At 52.5% G+C, this 19,290-nt stretch overlaps 8 protein-coding genes across 8 annotated transcripts; 3 read left to right on the plus strand and 5 right to left on the minus strand.

Moving 5' to 3' along the window:
- Positions 1-144: 144 nt before the first annotated feature.
- Positions 145-629, plus strand: Asppvi_001125 (uncharacterized protein; the record flags this gene model as incomplete). The annotated part of the gene is made up of 2 exons (XM_043297428.1): positions 145-213; positions 288-629. The coding sequence occupies 2 exons, from the start codon at positions 145-147 to the stop codon at positions 627-629; spliced, it is 411 nt and encodes a 136-aa protein (XP_043153363.1).
- A 1,513-nt stretch (positions 630-2,142) lies between these two features.
- Positions 2,143-3,063, minus strand: Asppvi_001126 (type 1 glutamine amidotransferase; the record flags this gene model as incomplete). The annotated part of the gene is made up of 1 exon (XM_043297429.1): positions 2,143-3,063. The coding sequence occupies one exon, from the start codon at positions 3,061-3,063 to the stop codon at positions 2,143-2,145; it is 921 nt and encodes a 306-aa protein (XP_043153364.1).
- Positions 3,064-3,820: 757 nt separating this feature from the next.
- Asppvi_001127 (TauD/TfdA family dioxygenase) lies at positions 3,821-5,134 on the plus strand (the record flags this gene model as incomplete). Its single annotated transcript, XM_043297430.1, has 4 exons — positions 3,821-4,087; positions 4,140-4,405; positions 4,456-4,716; positions 4,771-5,134. 4 exons carry the CDS (start codon positions 3,821-3,823, stop codon positions 5,132-5,134), a joined length of 1,158 nt encoding a protein of 385 aa, XP_043153365.1.
- A 76-nt stretch (positions 5,135-5,210) lies between these two features.
- Positions 5,211-7,944, minus strand: Asppvi_001128 (anaphase promoting complex subunit 2; the record flags this gene model as incomplete). The annotated part of the gene is made up of 2 exons (XM_043297431.1): positions 5,211-7,463; positions 7,513-7,944. 2 exons carry the CDS (start codon positions 7,942-7,944, stop codon positions 5,211-5,213), a joined length of 2,685 nt encoding a protein of 894 aa, XP_043153366.1.
- Positions 7,945-8,387: 443 nt separating this feature from the next.
- Positions 8,388-8,912, minus strand: Asppvi_001129 (V-type ATPase assembly factor PKR1; the record flags this gene model as incomplete). Its single annotated transcript, XM_043297432.1, has 1 exon — positions 8,388-8,912. The coding sequence occupies one exon, from the start codon at positions 8,910-8,912 to the stop codon at positions 8,388-8,390; it is 525 nt and encodes a 174-aa protein (XP_043153367.1).
- Positions 8,913-10,580: 1,668 nt separating this feature from the next.
- Asppvi_001130 (sugar porter family MFS transporter) lies at positions 10,581-12,464 on the plus strand (the record flags this gene model as incomplete). The annotated part of the gene is made up of 5 exons (XM_043297433.1): positions 10,581-11,106; positions 11,156-11,628; positions 11,679-12,024; positions 12,085-12,161; positions 12,216-12,464. The coding sequence occupies 5 exons, from the start codon at positions 10,581-10,583 to the stop codon at positions 12,462-12,464; spliced, it is 1,671 nt and encodes a 556-aa protein (XP_043153368.1).
- Positions 12,465-12,672: 208 nt separating this feature from the next.
- Positions 12,673-14,417, minus strand: Asppvi_001131 (uncharacterized protein; the record flags this gene model as incomplete). The annotated part of the gene is made up of 2 exons (XM_043297434.1): positions 12,673-13,965; positions 14,028-14,417. 2 exons carry the CDS (start codon positions 14,415-14,417, stop codon positions 12,673-12,675), a joined length of 1,683 nt encoding a protein of 560 aa, XP_043153369.1.
- Positions 14,418-14,612: 195 nt separating this feature from the next.
- On the minus strand, positions 14,613-18,470 carry Asppvi_001132 (DEAD/DEAH box helicase; the record flags this gene model as incomplete). Its single annotated transcript, XM_043297435.1, has 3 exons — positions 14,613-14,808; positions 14,867-18,403; positions 18,457-18,470. The coding sequence occupies 3 exons, from the start codon at positions 18,468-18,470 to the stop codon at positions 14,613-14,615; spliced, it is 3,747 nt and encodes a 1,248-aa protein (XP_043153370.1).
- Positions 18,471-19,290: the final 820 nt, after the last annotated feature.

Below are 19,290 nucleotides of genomic sequence, written 5' to 3' on the forward strand. Positions count from 1 at the left end.
GAACGGAACTACGAGAGTCCCTGTGCGAGTCCAAGTCCGAGAGCAGGGCTTTGAGGAGACAGGGGAAGCGGCTATGTCAATCGAAGCCCAGCTACTTATGCTGCGAATCGCAAAAAAAATGTGCAGCACATCATAACAGGTGCTATGGCCTCCCGCAACTGCCTCTCGAGTACCAAGTACTCCAAGGGATCGAAGCAGCCAAACAAGAGGAGCGTACGCTGATTGGCGACAAACAGAGTGCTCTCTCTCGGAGTCTGACTGACTTTGAAGATGTTTCCGAATTAAAGGGACACGAAGTAGACATACTCGCCGAGCTTCGATTGCATCTAGAACGGATGAGGGAGGAGCCACTCAGTGAATGGGAACCAGAGGCGAAAAAGCTTGCGGTCATCGCTTTTAAGCAAGTCTGCCAGTACGTCGCCGGAGAAAGTCAGATCCTCATTTCGACGAACAACAACCTGGCCTCAAACATCTGTTCCCAGCACTTTGAATCAGATTCGAAAGCCGCGTTTCTCATCCGAGATGAGGACACCACTGAGCTCGAAGTCAATGGTTGGATCCCTTTGACAAGTTGCAAATTTTCCCCGAAGATCACTGGCATTGTGCTTGGGGCGACATCTTGCAACTAAAGTCCACTGTTCTCACTGCAAATGATCAACCAGGATGGAACGAGTTCAGCCTCCAGATGGAGACGTCCCTTGTCGTCCACCTTACACGCACCAACCATCCCATTCTGAAGCTAAGAGAGCAACGCCGTTTCAGGCCTTGACGCAATTCCTCAACCAACGTATCTACAAGGGAAATGCGCTGTCACCCTGTGACTAACTCGCTGACGGTCAACGCCGATTGGGACAGAATGATACGGGACGTTTTCCATCCTGGTCGAGCAGATTTTGATACTGGGCATTTCGTGCTCAGTCTGAAAAAATCTTCGTGTGATATTGAGCAGTCAAGTCTATCAAGGTACAATGCTGCTCATATCGAACGCGTGTTGACCTTGATTCTGGCCAACCATATGGAGGTTACAAAGGCGAAGAGACCAAGATAATAACGCCTTATTCAGCTCAATGCAACCTTTACAGAAGCTCACTTTTCCAGATCAGATTGGCGACGACAAACTCACGAGCTCGCAACACATTTGAAGACTGCCGTGCTGATCCCCTGTATGTATCTTCATTCCCCACTTTACTATACAATGTTCTTTTTTTTGTGCCATATCGTGGCTAATATTCTATCTAACAGTCAGAGCGCGAGGTGGTAAAACACCACAAGTAACAGAATCACTCTTCTCTGACACAGATATCACCAGAGACGACATCGCGTCAGAAATGACTGAGTCGAGCTCACGAAAAGATCAACAGCCCCTGAAGTTGCTGTGCCTGAAACGGGATGGCTACCAGTGCGTGGTTACTGGTATATGGGATAAAGTCAGATACAACAGGACACGTGGGGCACTTCGGCAGGTAATGTAGCTTGGGACTGATGCGAAGGGCAAAGGTAATGGGGGAGAGGACAAGAACGGGGACTGGTAATTGTTCAGTTTGTTTTTGACTTCAAGGTTCGATGAACGACTTGCTCCGGTCCAGGAGCAACCTCAAGTCCTTGATGATAATGCGCTGCAGGCTGTTCTGGATGAACCAGTTGCGAGAAAGGTCACAAGATCAGGCTGTACCTATAGTACAACCGGTGTCCAGACAATCGTGGCCTACTGAGTGGCTCCGACTACTATCCAGCTTATGTCTTTAGGCATTCCCGTTAAACTATTGTTACGATTTTATCTCTTTTCTCACTCGTTTCCCATCATGATGATTATGTGTCAATTCTAGCCAACTAGTTATCAATCCCATCGGACACCTTGATCGAACCCTCATCCTCATCGTTCCTTCGTGCTATTATCCATCTAGAGATTGTGCCGCTAGGCTTCTGGAGAACCTTGACTTCTCTCGATTACCCACATACTAATATTTAGTACAGCTAGCAGGATGCATGTACCTAACAGAAGCCAGGCAACAGAGATCTATGAGAGACAACCTCATCTTGGAATCCGCACTCAGGTTGAATGCCAGTACACCCCGCTGGCGCAATCACTGCTGACTTCAGCTCTCGGACTTGCTGGGTCTAAACCTCAAGACGTGAACACTGCTACTCCAACGGAGGCGTCAACAGCCCTCCCTCCATCATCTTCACCTCACTTTGACCGAATTCAGTAGCAGCTCTCATATCCTCCCCGGCAAAGAACCAAACCACCATCTCCGCCGCAACCTCTGCATCATCCACCCCATCGTCCGCCTCAATCGCCCTCAAATACCCCTCTACCACCTCCCCATCCCAGCCCCACCTCCTCCCAAACTCCAGACACGTCTCCCTATTCACAAAAACATCAAACTCAAAATGCCCCTGGAAAGTCAACACCCGTCCGGGAAGATACAGTCCCTGGATAGGACACCGCGGCGTCGAGCCCAGATTCACCCAGTCATCTGGCAGCCTTCGCTCACATACAACCCAATCTCCATGGACAAGCTGCAGCTTCATCTCCTTCCCCTGTTCCTCTGCTGCCGGCGCTGATACCAGGGATGATAGCAAAGGAAACCCAAATCTGGCCACGAACTCCCCCTCCAGCGCAATAGCATGCACACCAACCTCATAACCCCCAGCACAAGCCTCAACCACACACCCCGGCACGAGCGCCCGCGCGAGCATCTGATGCCCGAAACACGAGCCGAAGAGCTTGATGTGCGGGTAATTCACATAGACATCTTTGAGAAAAGCCTGCAGAGAGGAAATCCAGGGGTGTTGGTCTGCGCGGTAGACTGAGGCCGAGGAGCCGGTTAGGAGGATGCCGTCTATACCCCCTCTCTCCCTTAGGAGATGTAGCGGGGGGAATATACCTCCGACGACATCGTAGGAAGACGTGCTTATTGTTATTTCTTTACTGAGGGATTGCGAGAGACGTGCTGCGGCGGAGACGAGGAGACGTGTGAATTGCGAGCTGTAGAGGCCTCGCTTGGTGTAGACTGTTGGGACGGGAACGTCGAGGTCGAGGATGGCGATGTGGAGGTGCATTCTTTTTCTCAGCCTATTTTCTCTTGTGATTGATTCATGAGTGTATTTTGTAGAGGAGTGGTTGAGGATGAAGATGTGCTGGTGATGTGGTGATAGTTCTCGGATCGGGTTACCGGATTTGGAGAGGTTTTCCTGTTGGTGTTTGGAAGTTTAGTTGGCCATCGAATTGATGTAGAGAGATGTTTTGGTTGAAGATATGCTTATACAAGTTAATGTTTATCAGATTATTGTAGCTTGCTTGGTAGAACTATATACTTGATGGAAGTGTATATAGACAGTGTTAGTAGGAGAAATTATTACCATCCTTAACAGTATGAAGGGACCACTACTAAAACTGAAGTAGTTCATTGACATTATGATGAGTATTAGAAATGTGAACTGCTAGCATCTTCACTCTTTAGCTTTGACTAGAGTCAACATGGAAAATAACAGAAGTGATGTACTACCAAGAACTTCACATGTTGATAACATTCTATCTTTATAGTAAGTATTGCGGAGTACTCTGTTGATTCTGTCACATCCCCATCTGATTGCGCCATATCCGCATCACCCCTCCCAATAGTTCTCTCCCAAGACGGCGCCACGAGCCTATGAAAAGAAAGATGCCCTGGCACGCCATCATCTCCGCTATTGACCAATCATTCATACTTGTGCAGTATGGACAACAAGTATATATACCCCTCACCGAGGACATACATAGTAGACTGAATACAACACAAGTATACTCCATACAACTAGGAGACTCTCGACAGGTGATATGGCGCTCACACAACACGCACCTCCCCCCACCCTCTTCCCCGACGGCCTCAAAACAACAGGCCAACACCCTCCTCTCTATGAGCATCTCCACCCCTTCGAGCGCTTCCCCAAGGAAATCACAGGCCCTACGGTCTGGACAGCAGCCGAGTACCGCGACCACCCCGAGAAATGGACGCACCGGTTCACACAAGAGGAACTGGACGAGCTGAGTCGCACAGCGGACGAGTTCATCAAAAATAAGATTCCCTTGACGGGGATTTCAAAGGTACCCCTCCCCCAACACTTCCACGGGACATGATTGATGCTAAGTACAGTAGAAAAACTTCCCCCTCCCAAACCTAAGCACCCACCTGCTCGCCCTCCGCCACGACCTCATCAACGGCCGAGGCTTCATCCTCTTCAAGGGCCTCCCCGTCCAGCAATGGGGCAACCACAAGTCCGCCGTCGTGTACATGGGTCTCGGCACGTACCTGGGCTACTTCGTTAGCCAGAACAGCCGCGGCCATGTACTCGGCCACGTCAAGGATCTAGGCGAGGATCCCTCGCAGATCGACAAGGTGCGCATCTATCGCACCAACGCAAGGTAGTACCCGATCCCATGGAGGATAAGGCCAGGCCAGCTGATTGACGTAGACAATTCTTCCACGCCGACGACTCGGATATCGTCGGCCTGCTGTGTATCGCGCGCGCGCTCGAAGGCGGCGAGTCGGACCTCGTCTCCTCGCATCAGGTGTATAATATCCTGGCGAAGGAGCGGCCCGATGTGCTCAAGACGCTGACGGAGCCAATCTGGTATTTTGATCGAAAGGGCGAGACGTCCAAAGGTCAGGATGAGTATATTCGGACGAGTGTGATGTATCTCGAGCGCGGCGATAACCCGCGCGTGTATACCAAGTGCGTTCCCTTTCTGCCCTGCTCTGCATGAAATGTGGACTAATGGTGACTCAGGTGGGATCCGTACTATGTCCGCTCGCTGGCCCGCTTCTCCGACGCGGGGATCATCCCCCCACTGTCTGCGGCGCAGCTGGAAGCCATCCAGGTGCTGGAGGACACCTGTCTGCAAAACGCTTTGCATATGATTCTGGAGGTCGGCGATATCCAGTTCCTCGCCAATTCACATGTGCTGCATGCGCGCACGGCTTACAGGGACCATGCGCCCCCGGCGCCGAGGCGGCATCTGATGCGGCTGTGGTTGGCGACGCCGGAGGACGAGGGCGGCTGGAAGTTGCCGTTCTGGGATAGCAATGAGAAGAAGCGAGGGGGGATTCAGGTGGATGATCAGCCGCCGGTGGCGCCGCTGGATGCGGAGTAGTCTTCTAGTTGTATGATACCTTCAATGTAATCCATATGGTGAATAATCATTATCATTAATCGTACGATGGATGCAACTACTGCACTATTTTGTAGTTCCCTCCACTGATAATCTCCAACTTGCCCTTGGCGACCATGCCCGCAAGAAACTCGCGCAGCTCCTCGTTGCTGAATGGAAAGCCCCCAGGCACCGCGATCTTGAGCATCATCACGATGCGCTGCAGCGGCATCGCGCCTTGATTGGTCAGCATGCCGACGATAAACTGCCAGTACAGGTTCATTTTCTCCATCGCCGCCGCCTCGGCCGACTCCTTGGCTGCAGCCGCCGCTGCTGCATCGGCTGCTGCCGCGGCGCTGGCCTGACCAGGGTCCGCCGACGCTGATACGCCCGCGGCACCGACGGCTCCCGTGTCATCGTCATTGGGTAGGACCTCCAGGACGCGGAATGTATTGCGCTGCACTTCGCTGAGGATGCGTTTGCTGACCCAGAATAGACACGCACTGCGCACGAGCGCCGTCGACATGCCGAGTTCGGCGGACAACTCATCCACGGTTTTGGTGGCCCCTTCCCCAGAGCCAAAGGCGTAGATCACGGTGGCCTGCCAGGTCGTCACTTCGTCCACAAACACTCGGTCCTCGAGATCCAGCTCGACGGTGACCTGTCCCATCCCGTTGAGCCAGGTGAGTTTGCGGGATTGTTTGAGCGATCCGAATCCCGTCGCGTAGCGCTCCTGCAGCGCCGCAATTTCCGGGGGCACCTTGAATTCCTGTGCGGGAAATTCCGGCCAGAAGAAGTGCGAGAGGATCTTTGCATGCAGCTCAGGCCTGGTGTCGTCTTCCTGCTGGACGAGCCCTTGGTCGTTGCGGACAACGGCATCAACCCGGCGAGAGTCAAAGATATCCCGTAACATGACTTCGCATGCTTGCAGGGCATTGTCCCCGAAGCGTACCTTGAGCAGCTCCAAGACGGACGTCTCCTGCTCGAAGTCTGCGCGTTTCTGCAGAAGGCGCTCGGCAAGCATGTTCTGCATTTCCCTGACGAACGTCTCTTTGGACTCGAACAGACTAATCAGACTGCCAATGACGTCGGAGCTCTTGGATTTCCTGTAGTCCGGCGCTGCGTCTACCGGGTCCGGCATCCAATTCATATCATCCCAGTCCAGCTCGCCAGAGTCGGCCCGCAGTGAGTTCTGGTGTGCTTTGGCTAGCTCGGCGGACAGCTCCGCAAGTGTCTCTCCGGTAGACGGGAGATGGGGCTCCTCCGTGTCGGAAGCATCCGCCAGAAGGCCACCCACGATGACCTTGACAGTATCATCGCGATCGCGTAGGTACCTGCGAATAGGCCGAGCAACCCGGTCGAGCAAAACACCTTTGGGATCTAGTAGGTTGAATGCGCGGATGATGGAAATGTACACTCGTAAGATATCAATGGTCGACGCCCCGGGATGCAACAACCTTTGGTTGAGCACCTTGATGAACGCTTGCGTCAGACAGTACCGTGCGGCCGGATGGGTCGTAAAGTGTCGCAAGTCCTCGATTGCACCGCTGCTCGCGGGCCACTCGACAATAATATCAAACAGCTCCCGTGTTCGGAGTGACCCCAGGCGTGAGATTCCCATCTCCTGCCACTTCTCCACATCAGCTAAACTCACATCCAGACGTCCCGAGGCGTTCGATTCAATCTCGTCGCGGTTGATGATCGCCAGAGCCTGTACAACCAGCCGAGCAAACACATTCTCAATCCACTGTCGCAGGTGCTGGCTGACCAACGACGGCCCCTCCCACTGGTTGGCGTATGCAGATTCAATAAAGACCGTCAGCATCATGTCCATCACGCTGGCAAAAACCTTTTGGGCCTTGTCCCCGCCTAGGCCAACGAGCTGCAAGCTTCTCAATAGTGATAGCAGGCGTTCGCGGGTAGCAACGACTCGCACGTCCTCGTACTCTGCCATCATCTGCATTCGAATCTCCGCGGACGGCTCTTCCCGCCAATCCTGGTACGAGACAGAATACTGCCGGTCGACCTCCATATTATCCATACTGACGGTATCGTCAAAGTTTGCTTCCTCATCCAAAGAGTCAATCCCCAGGATAATGAGCGCGTCCTTTGTGAGCTCTCGGAAGAGCAGCTCGGATACTCGTGACCAAGGCAGGGCATACCCCACCACCATTTGGAACGTGTAGGCCATTGCGCGAAGTTCCCGTTCGTGATCGGCATGGTTCAGGAGCGGTAGTAGATATTCCACGAAGGGAGCAAAGTACAGCCGTCGTGCAAGTCCGAGGATTCGTACAATACTCTGTAACTGTCCCTTGTGCTCAGAGTCCAAAACCTGGTATTATCAGTACTATCATCATCGTCATCATCATTAGGTCAAATACCTTTGTCAGAACTTCGTGAAAGTTGCGCAGAAAATGTACCCGTATCTCCAGGCGGTACCACTCGAGTATACTCTGCTGCTCCGTCGCAAGACCTTCTCCCGTAGCCAACGGTATTAAATAGCCGAATGCATCCTTGACCTCTTTCGTAAAGCTCGTACGACCTCTCCACTGCTGCAGAAACTCCCCATCATCATCCGACTGCGTTAAATCCGCAAGTCCTTCGCTCGGTAATTGTAGAAACGCAGTCGCTACATGCCACGCACGATCCCAAGTTTCCTTGTCATATTGTTCCTGGTCATCAATCCTCTCGGACTGGGAATGATGCGGACTTTTTGCGCTGGCTAACCGAGACGCTGGCGCGGTGGTGAAATACGCGGGTGGGAAGACGGAGCCGAAGACGCGCTTGCGGCTGGCAGATATGGTCGAAGGCATGGCAATGAAGACAAGATCAATCCGGACGCATCGTGGGGCCGATGGTCATGAATCGCTGCCCTTGTACGTCGTACAGGGCTATATTTTGTGGCTTCTCGTGCTCGCGGTGAGGTCGTTATCTCTATCGCTATCGATGTTGTCGCGTGGGTGCCAAGGAATCGCGCTATCACGTGATTTACGCATAACGCATAGAGAGCAGATTACAGCGATCAAAAAAAGAAGAGGTTATTGTTAAGAGCAATTGGAATTGACTCAGGCATGTATAGGCTGTAAGGAAAATATCTATGCAAAATATGCAAGTAATCGCCACCGATCGTTATCTATGGGTATCAACTGAGGCAATCGAATGCGTATGGCGCGGAGTACACGTAGATCAACAGAGATGTATCACAGAGCATAGCTAACTCCTGACATTGTTGCTGACCCAAATGATCGAGGACTGGCTAAGGACCATTGTTATCATCCACCTTCTCCCATTCACTATCCGTGCTATGGTATCCCGAGCTCTCACCACTGACGCTGAGTCGCTTTCGCGCCTGCAGTTCAGCCGGGKGTTGGAGAGTAGCCGACGCAGAGGCCGTGGTAGGTGCAGCGCCCGTAGCAACGCCTGTGGCAGCTGTGGCCTTGCTCTTCTCCTTCACGACCTCAGTCTCGGTATCACTGTCACTGCTGTCCAGGGCCCCCGGTGGCTTCGTGCTACCACCCCTCCGCTCCTTGTCCTCGTGTGTCTCCTTGGGCGCCTCCTGTGCCTGTACCTGACTCAACTCCTGAGCAAACCAGTTGATCGACCACCATAGAGCCGCGGAAAGAACGGAGAGCACAACGAAGTGAATGCTGTATGTGGCTAGGAGGAGCACGAGCAGGAGGACTTGCAGGGCGGCGAAGGTGACATTGGTCGCGATCAGCAGCGACGGGGTGGGACCCGGGGTAAAGACGCTCGACCAGAGGTCCTCCACAAATGATCCCATGATTGATTACGGCAACTGACAAGGGCAAGGTCGGTGGATCAGGCTTCAAGGAATTCTTGCGGGGTTGATGGTAAAACTCGGTTTGTTGACCAGGGTCAAAGGAGCAATGACGTTGAGGGTCGGAAACTGAAATCCGTCGAATCTGCAGGGCAGAAAGGTTACTGCATGATAACATTAGTGATACTCTATGCTCCTCAAGTAGAGACGCAGCGAAAGAGGATCACAAACTGGGATGACGCCTCGTAGAAAGCGAGAACAGCAGTCAAGCTTGCAGTGATGGGATTTCGAAGAAGAGAGTTGAGGCAGACTGAGAAGTGGTGACCTGCACCTTCAGAAAGTCGGCGGATGACCGAGAATGACGGTCGGCGTTTGACTGGTGATGATCAAGTGGGGAATAAACAAGAGGACGACTGGAGTATGCCCCAGGATTTGCAAGGGATCAAGGTGAGATTTCGGTTGATTCAACAGCTATCTATCTACCCCGTGGGGATGATTCAGATGGAGGCTAGGAATATGGATAGGCTGCGATATATTGTAGGGAGGACTTTGTAGACAAAACAGCGGATGAAGAGGGGCATCAGTTGCAAACTGACGCTAGCACTTTTTAAGCAGATTAGGTATCTAGAGACCGCGTCAGGTAGATATCTATCTAAACATTAGATTCTAAGGATACAATTCCTCCTCGTTCCTAAAACCGAAAGCCCCCGAAGTATATACCCTGCCCAGTAGGCTACTCCGTATAGTCTTCATGACAACTGCGGGTGACAGCGACAAGTAAGGAATGAGGCAGATCACGTTGTATTTATCACAGCACGTAAGCACGGGATAATGATCAGCTTGCTCGTATACCTATCCTCGAATCATTTTCCGATCGGTTTTCGCCCTGAGCTTCCTCCACAATTCCCTTGCCGTCGGGCCGACCACAGTTGCCAACCATATTTCCCTGCTGGTCGTCATGGCTCATCTCGTGTGATCGGCACGTGCCGTCCTCTACGCTGTCACGGGATTCCTTACATGAGGAGATACAGAAAGTTGAGCAGTACACAGAATCGACTAAAGCAGTCAGCTATCAATCTGACCTGAAGAAAGACAGAATCCTCACTAGTTCTATGACAGACACCTTGATTCTAGTAAATTCGAGCATCTACAGCCTTGGTTCGACTTCGGCAGTCCCATGAATCCACCCGTCTAAAACGCCTTGTCGAGAGCGCCAAACCGATCCGATACCCACTTGGTATTTCCTCTTTGGGTTAAGAGTCTCCTCTCACTTCCAATAGCCGTCTGCTGCAAACGGCCTCGCTGCTATTCGACAGTCTCTCTATGCGGATCTACATCTCCTTGGACCCAGCATCGTCCAGTTATTGTTACCTGATTATTAGGGTTTGTTTCTTCTTTGCTCTTCTGTGCTTCCCCGCCTCAGGAATCATGGCCCGGGTAGAATCCGACTTGACCGTCCTACCTCGAAGGTCTACGAATCAGCGATCGTGCTCGGTCTTTGCACTGTCCAAGTCTCAATCACAACGGATTCCCCTGCGTAGACCTATATAAATCATGCTTCGGCTCTGTAGCTTTTTCCTGTCCTCTTGCATCTGACTAGCCACAAGTCTTGTCCTCCGCCACACCTTATTGAACAACCCCCTTCCCTCTTTCTCCCTCTACTAGCCAGGTATGGCAAACAAACACCCTGACCTCGCCAAAGAGGTCTCCCCAGATGGTCGTGTAGGGTTCAGCCATCATGCGGAGGATATTATCACCGACCGGGAGCCCTATGGGCCTCCCGGTCTTCGTGGTCTAATCTCAAACCCGTTTGTCTTTCTCTGTGCCGCATGCTCGACGCTTGGTGGTCTGGTCTTTGGCTACGATCAAGGTGTGGTGTCTGTCATTCTGGTGATGGACCAATTCCTAGAACGCTTCCCGGAGGTATCTCCTAATGCATCCGGTGCTGGTTTCTGGAAAGGTCTCATGACGGCCATGATCGAGCTGGGGGCTCTCCTTGGTGCGCTCAACCAGGGATGGATCGCGGACAAGATCTCTCGCCGGTACTCCATTATTGTTGCCGTCATCATCTTCACGATCGGGTCTGTGCTGCAGACTGCCGCGGTCGACTATGCCATGTTGACTGTGGCTCGATTTATTGGAGGGTTGGGAATCGGTATGCTGTCGATGGTTGCTCCGTTGTACATTTCCGAGATCAGTAAGTGGCCTGGTCATTTTCAGTCGGGATAGCACTGACAGTTCGCAAGGCCCTCCGGAGTGCCGCGGTACTTTACTGGTGCTGGAAGAGTTTTGTATTGTCCTTGGTATCGTCATCGCATTCTGGATCACATACGGCACCCGATTCATGGCGGGGGAATGGTCCTGGAGACTTCCCTTCCTCCTGCAGATGATTCCCGGCTTTGTCCTCGCTGGCGGTGTCCTCGCCTTACCCTTCTCTCCTAGATGGCTCGCGGCCAAAGGCCGCAACGAAGAAGCTCTCCAGAGTCTGTCGAAGCTGCGTCGGCTGCCTCCATCCGACCAGCGAGTCCGCCAGGAGTACCTCGACATCCAAGCCGAGGTCCGCTTCCACCAGGAAATGAACGCAGAAAAGCATCCTACCCTCCAAGGAGGCGGCACTCGGAAATCCTTCCTGCTGGAAATGGCCTCCTGGGCAGACTGCTTCAAGAAAGGTTGCTGGCGACGAACTCACGTAGGCATGGGCCTCATGTTCTTCCAGCAGGTGAGTAACTGGCATTCTCTTCTCCCTCGATCCCCGCTTACACACCCTAGTTTGTCGGCATCAACGCCCTCATCTACTACTCCCCCACCCTCTTCGAGACCATGGGCCTAGACTACGACATGCAACTCCTCATGTCCGGCGTCCTCAACATAACCCAGCTCGTCGGCGTCATGACCAGCGTCTGGACAATGGACAGCCTCGGCCGCCGCGTCCTCCTGCTCTGGGGCGCCCTCTTCATGACAATCTCCCACGTCATCATCGCCATCCTCGTCGGCCTCTTCTCCAATAACTGGCCCGCCCACCGCGCCCAAGGCTGGGTTAGCGTCGCTTTCCTATTCTTCTACATGCTCAGCTTCGGCGCCTCCTGGGGTCCTGTCCCCTGGGCTCTTCCGTCTGGTATGTTCTGCTAGCGCATCCCTCCCTCACCCTAATCCTGAATAAAACTAACAACAGCAGAGGTCTTCCCCTCCTCCCTCCGCGCCAAGGGCGTGGCCCTCTCCACTTGCTCAAACTGGCTGAACAACTTCATCATCGTAAGCTCTCCCGATCAACCATCCAAATCATGAGAATCAAGCTAACAACGGCAGGGACTTATCACCCCGCCTCTGGTCGAAAACACCGGCTACGGCGCGTACGTCTTCTTCGCCGTCTTCTGTCTCCTCGCGCTCGTCTGGACCTTTTTCTTCATCCCCGAGACCAAGGGCCGCACGCTCGAGCAGATGGACCACGTCTTCAAGGACAATTCCAGTGAAGCGGAGAAAGCCCGCCGACACGCTATCGAGGCGGAGCTGTTGCGCGCCGAGTATGAGTATCGGAATAACGATGTTGTGGCTTGATTTATGCTGGGGGTTTGTGAACAGAACAGTCCACGGGTGGACTTGGTTCTTCTCTTCTCGATGTACATCACTTGAACAATAGCTAGCATATAACGACGATTATGACTACTCTAACTGTCCTTATCAAATAATTCTTCAACGAATGTGTTCTTCATCACCTTGATAGTCTTCAGTCAAGATTCATACAGCGCCTTACCGGAGTGTCGTCTCACAACTGCATCCCCTCAAACGATCTTTCCAAATCATCCGCCCTCGTCACTCCCTCCGCAACCCGGTGCTCCCTCCCCCCAACCGGCTCCCCACACTCAGGACACGCCGTCTGCTGCATCGCACCACCGCACTCCCCAATTGTAAACGGGTGTCCATTTCGGCAGTAATACCAATGCCCCGTGCCATGGAACTCGTGCGCCATGGCCGCTACCACCGCCATGCGCTCCTCGTTCGTCACCACGGCGTAGAAAGTCGAGTCCCGGAGCATTTTGTCGACGCTGTCGATATCGGGCAGGAGACCTCTCGTCTGGGTTGGGTGCTGCGTGCAGAGGGATCGCGCGCGAGCGACGGCGGCCTGCGCTTCTTGAAGGTGTGTCTCCGCGGCTTGTGGCGAAAGGGTCTGGGATCTTTCCAGGGCGTGGAGGTGCGCAAGGAAAGTTTGGCCCTCTGCTTGCTGCCGGATACGGCCGGAGTCGTCTGCGAGGTTTATGAGCGTGGAGCACTGATCTCTTGCGTGTTGTAGATTGAGGGAGATAGTGATATTGCCCGTTTGTGACGAGGCCCGGCCCTTGACGGTAAGGAAATCGGTTAGCAGGGCGATGTCGAGACGGAGGTTCAGGGCCGTAGCAAGGAGGACGCCCTTTGACTGGAGGATGGTGTTGTCGAAGTCAAAGTCTCCGTCGGTCTTGTTCCTTCGTTTGGCGTTTTCGACCATGCTGCGGACTCGGTCGTAGGGCTGTTCGTCCAAGGCTACTCGTTTGCGGTAGGCGACGACCTTGTCGCGAAGCCTGATTATATCCTTCCACCGGCCAGGGGCTGTGCGGTGAACTAATTCCGTCATTATCTTGACATTCTGCTGGATTGAGCCCTCCAGTTGCAGATGGTCGGGCCAGACTGGTCCTTTTCTACTTGCGGCGTTTGTTTCCTGCATTAGCTTCACCTGTCGGGCGAGCTCCTCCTCCAGTGGAACGTATTCACGGTTCAAGTAAAGGATGAACTTCTTGGTGGATTCGTCCAGGAGCGCTCGACGCACAAGTCGACCGTATCTGGCAAGATCTCTCAGTGACCCACGACAAGTGGCACAGGTTTTGATATCATCCATGGAGAATGGGCACGACGCATCGTTGATCGATATAGGTCTTCCTTGTTCATCGAGTTCATAGTGCTCTTGCAAGGCCATTTGCCCGTCCATGCTTTCCATTGTCAAGAAATGGCCGCACCGAGGGAAAATGCACGGATTTTCGTCCAGGTTGATGTTCTCGTATGTCTCACCCAAGATAAAGTCCACAACCTGGTGTTTCATTTCTTCACTTGCGCACGTTTGGCAGTACTTGTCGGACGGGCACCTCTCACCACATAACGACGGGCATTGGTGACCACACTGCAGCTTCTGGTCGCATCGTTTGGAGCACGGAATGTGGTTGCATGGCGCGGCGCAAGGCATTGTGCACGCGCTGTGTGGGCATCTGGAGAAGCATTGCTCTTCTGCACATGGGGTGCATGGCTCCCGGCATTTCCTGGTACATTTGGAGTGACTGCACTGCACGTCACAAGGTTCTTCGCACGGGGGACAAGGCTCGTCACCATGGCAAACCGCAGTGCAGAAGTGAGCGCAAGTTGAGTGCTTGCGGCCGCACTTTTGCTGGCATCTTCCATGGTCGATGCGGACATCCTGCCAATCAAGAAGCCGTAGGCAATGGTGGCATGGCTGCTTGCATGTGTGTCCGCAAGCCAAGAGAGCATTACACTGCGCGGTGCACGTGAAAGTAGCCAATTTCACATCTTCATGGCATTCCACCGTGATCTCATGCTTGCAACGTTCGACTGTCTTGGTGACAGACACCTTGCAACGGACGGTGGACAAGTCCTGATCTTGCCAGCAGGGCAAAGTCGGCATGGAATGGCCACATTCGAGCTTTCGATCCTCCTTGTACACACTCACCATACACCTGACGGGGCAAGGATCACCGCACCGCTTGGCGCACGGATGGGTACACCCTTTGCGCGGACGAGGGCACGGCTGTGGGCAATACACGGCATTGTGAAGCAGTTGCGAATGGCACTTTTGCTCACAAGCATGGCCGCAGGGAAGACGATTGATGCAGCGCAGACTACAACCTCCTTCTGGGGATAGCTGTAAAAAATGGTCAGGCTCAGAGACATGGAGTGGTGTATCAGGGTGACGGGGACACTGCAACTCCAGCTGTGATCCTATATTGCCCGACTGCCGAAGGATGTCAATGACCTGCGCCCACATGGGGACGTGAGCACAAGTCTCAGAATTGCCAATGATGTACATTCCATGCTGAGCTCGTGATAGGAGGACGTTGATTCTGTTTGACGTACGCAAGAACCCACAGCGATTCTGAGAGTTACTCCGGACCAGCGAAATCACGACGATTTTGGCCTCTTCACCTTGAAAATTGTCGATGGTCGCGATTCTCAAAGTTTTCAGTAGGGTAGCTCTCGCGGCCGTCTTGGCAACAGCCTCACAAGCTTCAAAGCCAGCACTCTCGAGCTGGTCGGCATCGCGTTCTCCAAGTGTGACGGTGAAGTGTTGCGAGAACAGCTGACGCAGTCGATGGAGTTGACCCAGGTATGGAGTAATAACAGCAATCTCGCCGCTTTGGTATTTGCCCTGTCGCACGAGATGGTTGACCACAGCCATTGTCATCTGAATCTCGTACTCGTTCCAGTGCGAGGTCGCCAGCACACTTGTATTGGCTGCATCCGCCTCCGGCTCGCGATGGTCCAGCCAGAACAGTCTTTGGCGCATACCCACAACTTCTGGATAGTTTGACACGGATTCTGCATCTTCTATTTGAGGATATAGAGTATCCCGAATAAGTTGGGCGATGGAGGGATGCATCCTACGCTGCGTTTCCAGTGTGCTGAACGGAAGACCTAAACCCATGGCACTCTGCTGTTCCACCAGTCGCTCAAACAATGAAACGTCCAGAGAGTACTTCTCGCCACCTCTAGGATTCTCGCGTGAGAGCTCGTAATTTTGAACCTGCGGACGGAGTTGTAGGTGATCACCAATAAGGATGGCGTGTTCGACCGAGGGCAACAGAGCTGTGACAAGGTGTGCTTCCAGGACCTCGCCGGCTTCTTCACACAACACCACTTTGGATTGTAGCTTTCGCAGCATGTTTAAATTCCTAGCGAGACCGGTTGTGGTGACTCCAATAACATCAGCATCTGCCAGACAGCGAAGATCCACTTCGTCCCGAACGTTGTCGAAATTGGCTTTGGCCCTATGGTGTGCCGAGCAGAGCTGCATGACTTTATCATGCACCAGCTTAATAACTTCTTTCGTCCATATCTGGTACAGAGCATCTCTTTCTTTTTGGGACAATTGGGATGGATTTAGTGACATGAGCACGTCAAAAGGTCGTATCTCATCTCCTGGTCCCCCAGCCTGGACCCAACGCCTGATCACATCACTAGGCTTGCCGTGCTGAACCGTCTCCCAACCGTCTTCGTCTTTACCGAACAGACCAGAATAATAGCGTGGATATACTTTGTGCAGGTGAGGGATGAGATGAGTGGCTAACAAGTCCTGGTTGATTTTCAGGGCGGAGAACTCTTCCTCGCACTCCTCTATCTCGCAATGGAGGCGATATTGGTCTTGTCGCTCCCTCTTGGTCTTCTCGGCATCCTTCGCGATGTGTCGCAGATTGAGAAACCTCAGCTGGTCAGACTTGGACTGCGAACCGATCCGGATTATCTGAGAAGTCACTCCTTTGTCAATGAGAGCTTCCAACAACTGATCCAGAGCATGGTTCGTATAAGTAACACATAACACAGGGCCAAGATTTGTCTTTCCTTGCTTCTTATTTGCTAGAAGAACTCGGATAAGTGCAACACCTGTGTAACTCTTACCCGTACCAGGAGGCCCTTGAATCAAGCCAATTCGGTGCTGGAGGCTATTGACCAAGGCCGTCGCTTGGGCCCTGTCGAGGGCTGAGTTGCGTTGCAAGCATTCTGTATCAACTGGTTTATTGGCTTGAATGAATAAATCGGTCTTGTTATTCATCAAGCAACGAAGATTAAAGCGAAATCCGGGTCTCAGCGCATAAAGGGGAGGAGGAATATCGACTTGGCCAACATCGCCGTTCGGGACCAGAATCTCTAGGAATGGTAGCTCCCTGTTCTCCTTAATCTTCTTCAGAGCTCGCAAGGTTGGTTCGAAGCCAGCCAGTAGAATACCTGGAAATTCGACAACAGAAAAATCGCATTTATTCAGGACCTTGTACAAGATTGTACGGATCATGCCGGGTTTCGTATCGACCAGCGTCATCTTGACTGATGCTTCCTTTGGGTCAGCCCACAGGGATGCCGCAGTTTCACTTGCTTTATTCGCATCGTCTGTTTGCTTTTTGGAGGACTTTACTTGGTCATCCACGATGGTACAGAAGGCGACAGTCCTTCCATTGCGTCCATTCATGATGAGACACACAAGAGCACCGGATTGCAAACGCTTCGACAACTGCCACCAGCTTTCCCGATCCTTGGCCGACATCTCATTGACGCGTGGCGGTTGAGGAAATTGGACTTTGAATTGGAAGCCATGGAATTTGTCAAAGTAGATCTGTCCGATCTTTGCATGAGGATAGACGTGTGTCCGGACCTGGGAAATTCGTCCGCCTGATCCCTTTGACCCCTTGAGCTCCTGATGAATAGCATCGCGCAGCTGACCAATTGTGTCTTCCCTTAGTAGACGGAAATTCCGGTCCAACAAACCGTCCAGACCACCGACATGCCACTGGCCAGGATCATTGACGGGTAGGTATTCGATACGCGAACTCTGGATCTCATCTAGGGTCGGCATGATCGCGATCTTCACAATATCGGCATGATCGTTATCATGTCTGCCACCCGGGGGTTCGCGATGTACGGTAAATGTTGCAGTAGACTTCGGTTCACATTTGAGCTTATCGTTCGCAGGTGCAGATGGTAGCAAGCTGCCAATTTCCAATCGGCGCAGAAGTTGATCGAGAAGATTGCGCGAGTGGTGGAGAGAGCTTGCCAGGCCACTCTCGGTCATCTGGAGAAAGAGCTGCTGAAACCTGTTTGCTTGGTCTTTGAGTGCATCCTGAACGAATGCGGTGGAGTTGAGATCGACGATTTTTGCAAAGACGAGCAGTGAAACTTCCAGCCAGTCCACGGCTGTCTCCTCGTTGCTGGTTTTTGATAGCACATCGCATATTGAGCTCAGGAATAGCGCTGCCCTGCGACCATTGATACCAAAAAGCACGTTGAAAATAGTTCCCACTGCTTGTTCCAAGATCAGCGAGGATAAGACCTTAGGGTGCGAGACGGTTAGCAGCAGAGGAAGGACCTGTGACCGGAAGATTTCTTCCTTTGCCTTCGACTCAGCCTTCGGGAATTTCTCCTCCACAAGATCTCGGATATGTTCCAATCCTGCCTCCCCAGCTAGTTCGCGTATCACACCTTGCATAAGACCAGCATCGACTTCGACAAACTGTTGAGCATCCCGGAAGAAGTTCTCCAACTTCGCGCGACCTGGTCGAGACGCAGGGGAGTGTGTGGTTAAGGTATCCTTCCAGGATCGAAATCGTTTCTCTGAATCTGACAGCTCCGGCCGTTTGGGTCTCGCGTCTCGTTTTGGTCGATCGTCGTCTCGCCTTCCGGGGTCATTTACGTGTTGAAACTTGCAGTTTTTGAAGGAACAAGTTCCCCTTTTGGCAAAGTCCCTGCAAATCCTGAAGGCCGTTAGTATTGTGTTCCCAGTATTGGACTGGTCCGAGCGACGTACTTGGGTCTTGCCATGTTTACGGTCGACATGTCTCGCTAGGTAAAAGCCTCCACTACAACTCGTCGATAACTGAGGGAGAAGAGCTGACTGGGTCGGGGAAGAATGAAGATGTTCCAGGTGGTTAGGATTTGATGTGTTAGATTGGAAAGTCAGGTCGTCAAGATGAAAACGTAAAGCTATGAGCGCAGAGTGATAGATAAAAGAAGAAAACGAAAAGCAAGGTAGAGGCGAGAAGAAAGTGAAAGGTGACGAGCTCATCTCGTTTTATAAACGCAGAGCACAACAGATCCGATGTCTTTAGGGTGAGGGCGCCTTGTACTGCGGCAACTGTGAGCACAAAGCATTATTTTGAGACATTCACAGCCAACGAACTGTCTTCCCAAGCAATGCCTTGTGTTGGAAAAAAAGTCACGAGCAGTATGTCTCCAGCMTCTTGCTACGAGCAGGCATTCTTCTATCATCGTTAGATGAGCTGCGCCACTGGAAGCTGTGCCACTACAGTCTCCGATGCTGGTAACCACTCATTCTACCTTCCATACTCACACTCTGTAGGTATGTATCACTTTTGTTCTGATGTTTGCCTTGACAGTAATCGCATGTTGGCTCACAACATTCCTTGGACGCAGCAGGTGGGTGAAGCGCTCCATCATCTAGCTGGCCGCTCAAAGAATTGTCACCAACCAGGAAGGTACTACAACGGTCCGTTGTTCAGAACCTGCCCTCTTACCTTTCGGACTCTGTCTCCCTTGCAATATTCAATAACCGCTCAGGTTTTCAGACTCGATTCGGAGGCTCTCTGTCAACTTTCGACCAACCATACACTGGCCCAGCTAC

Source organism: Aspergillus pseudoviridinutans, assembly GCF_018340605.1.
Source record: "Aspergillus pseudoviridinutans IFM 55266 DNA, scaffold_1, whole genome shotgun sequence".
Classification (NCBI taxonomy): Eukaryota; Fungi; Ascomycota; class Eurotiomycetes; order Eurotiales; family Aspergillaceae; genus Aspergillus; species Aspergillus pseudoviridinutans.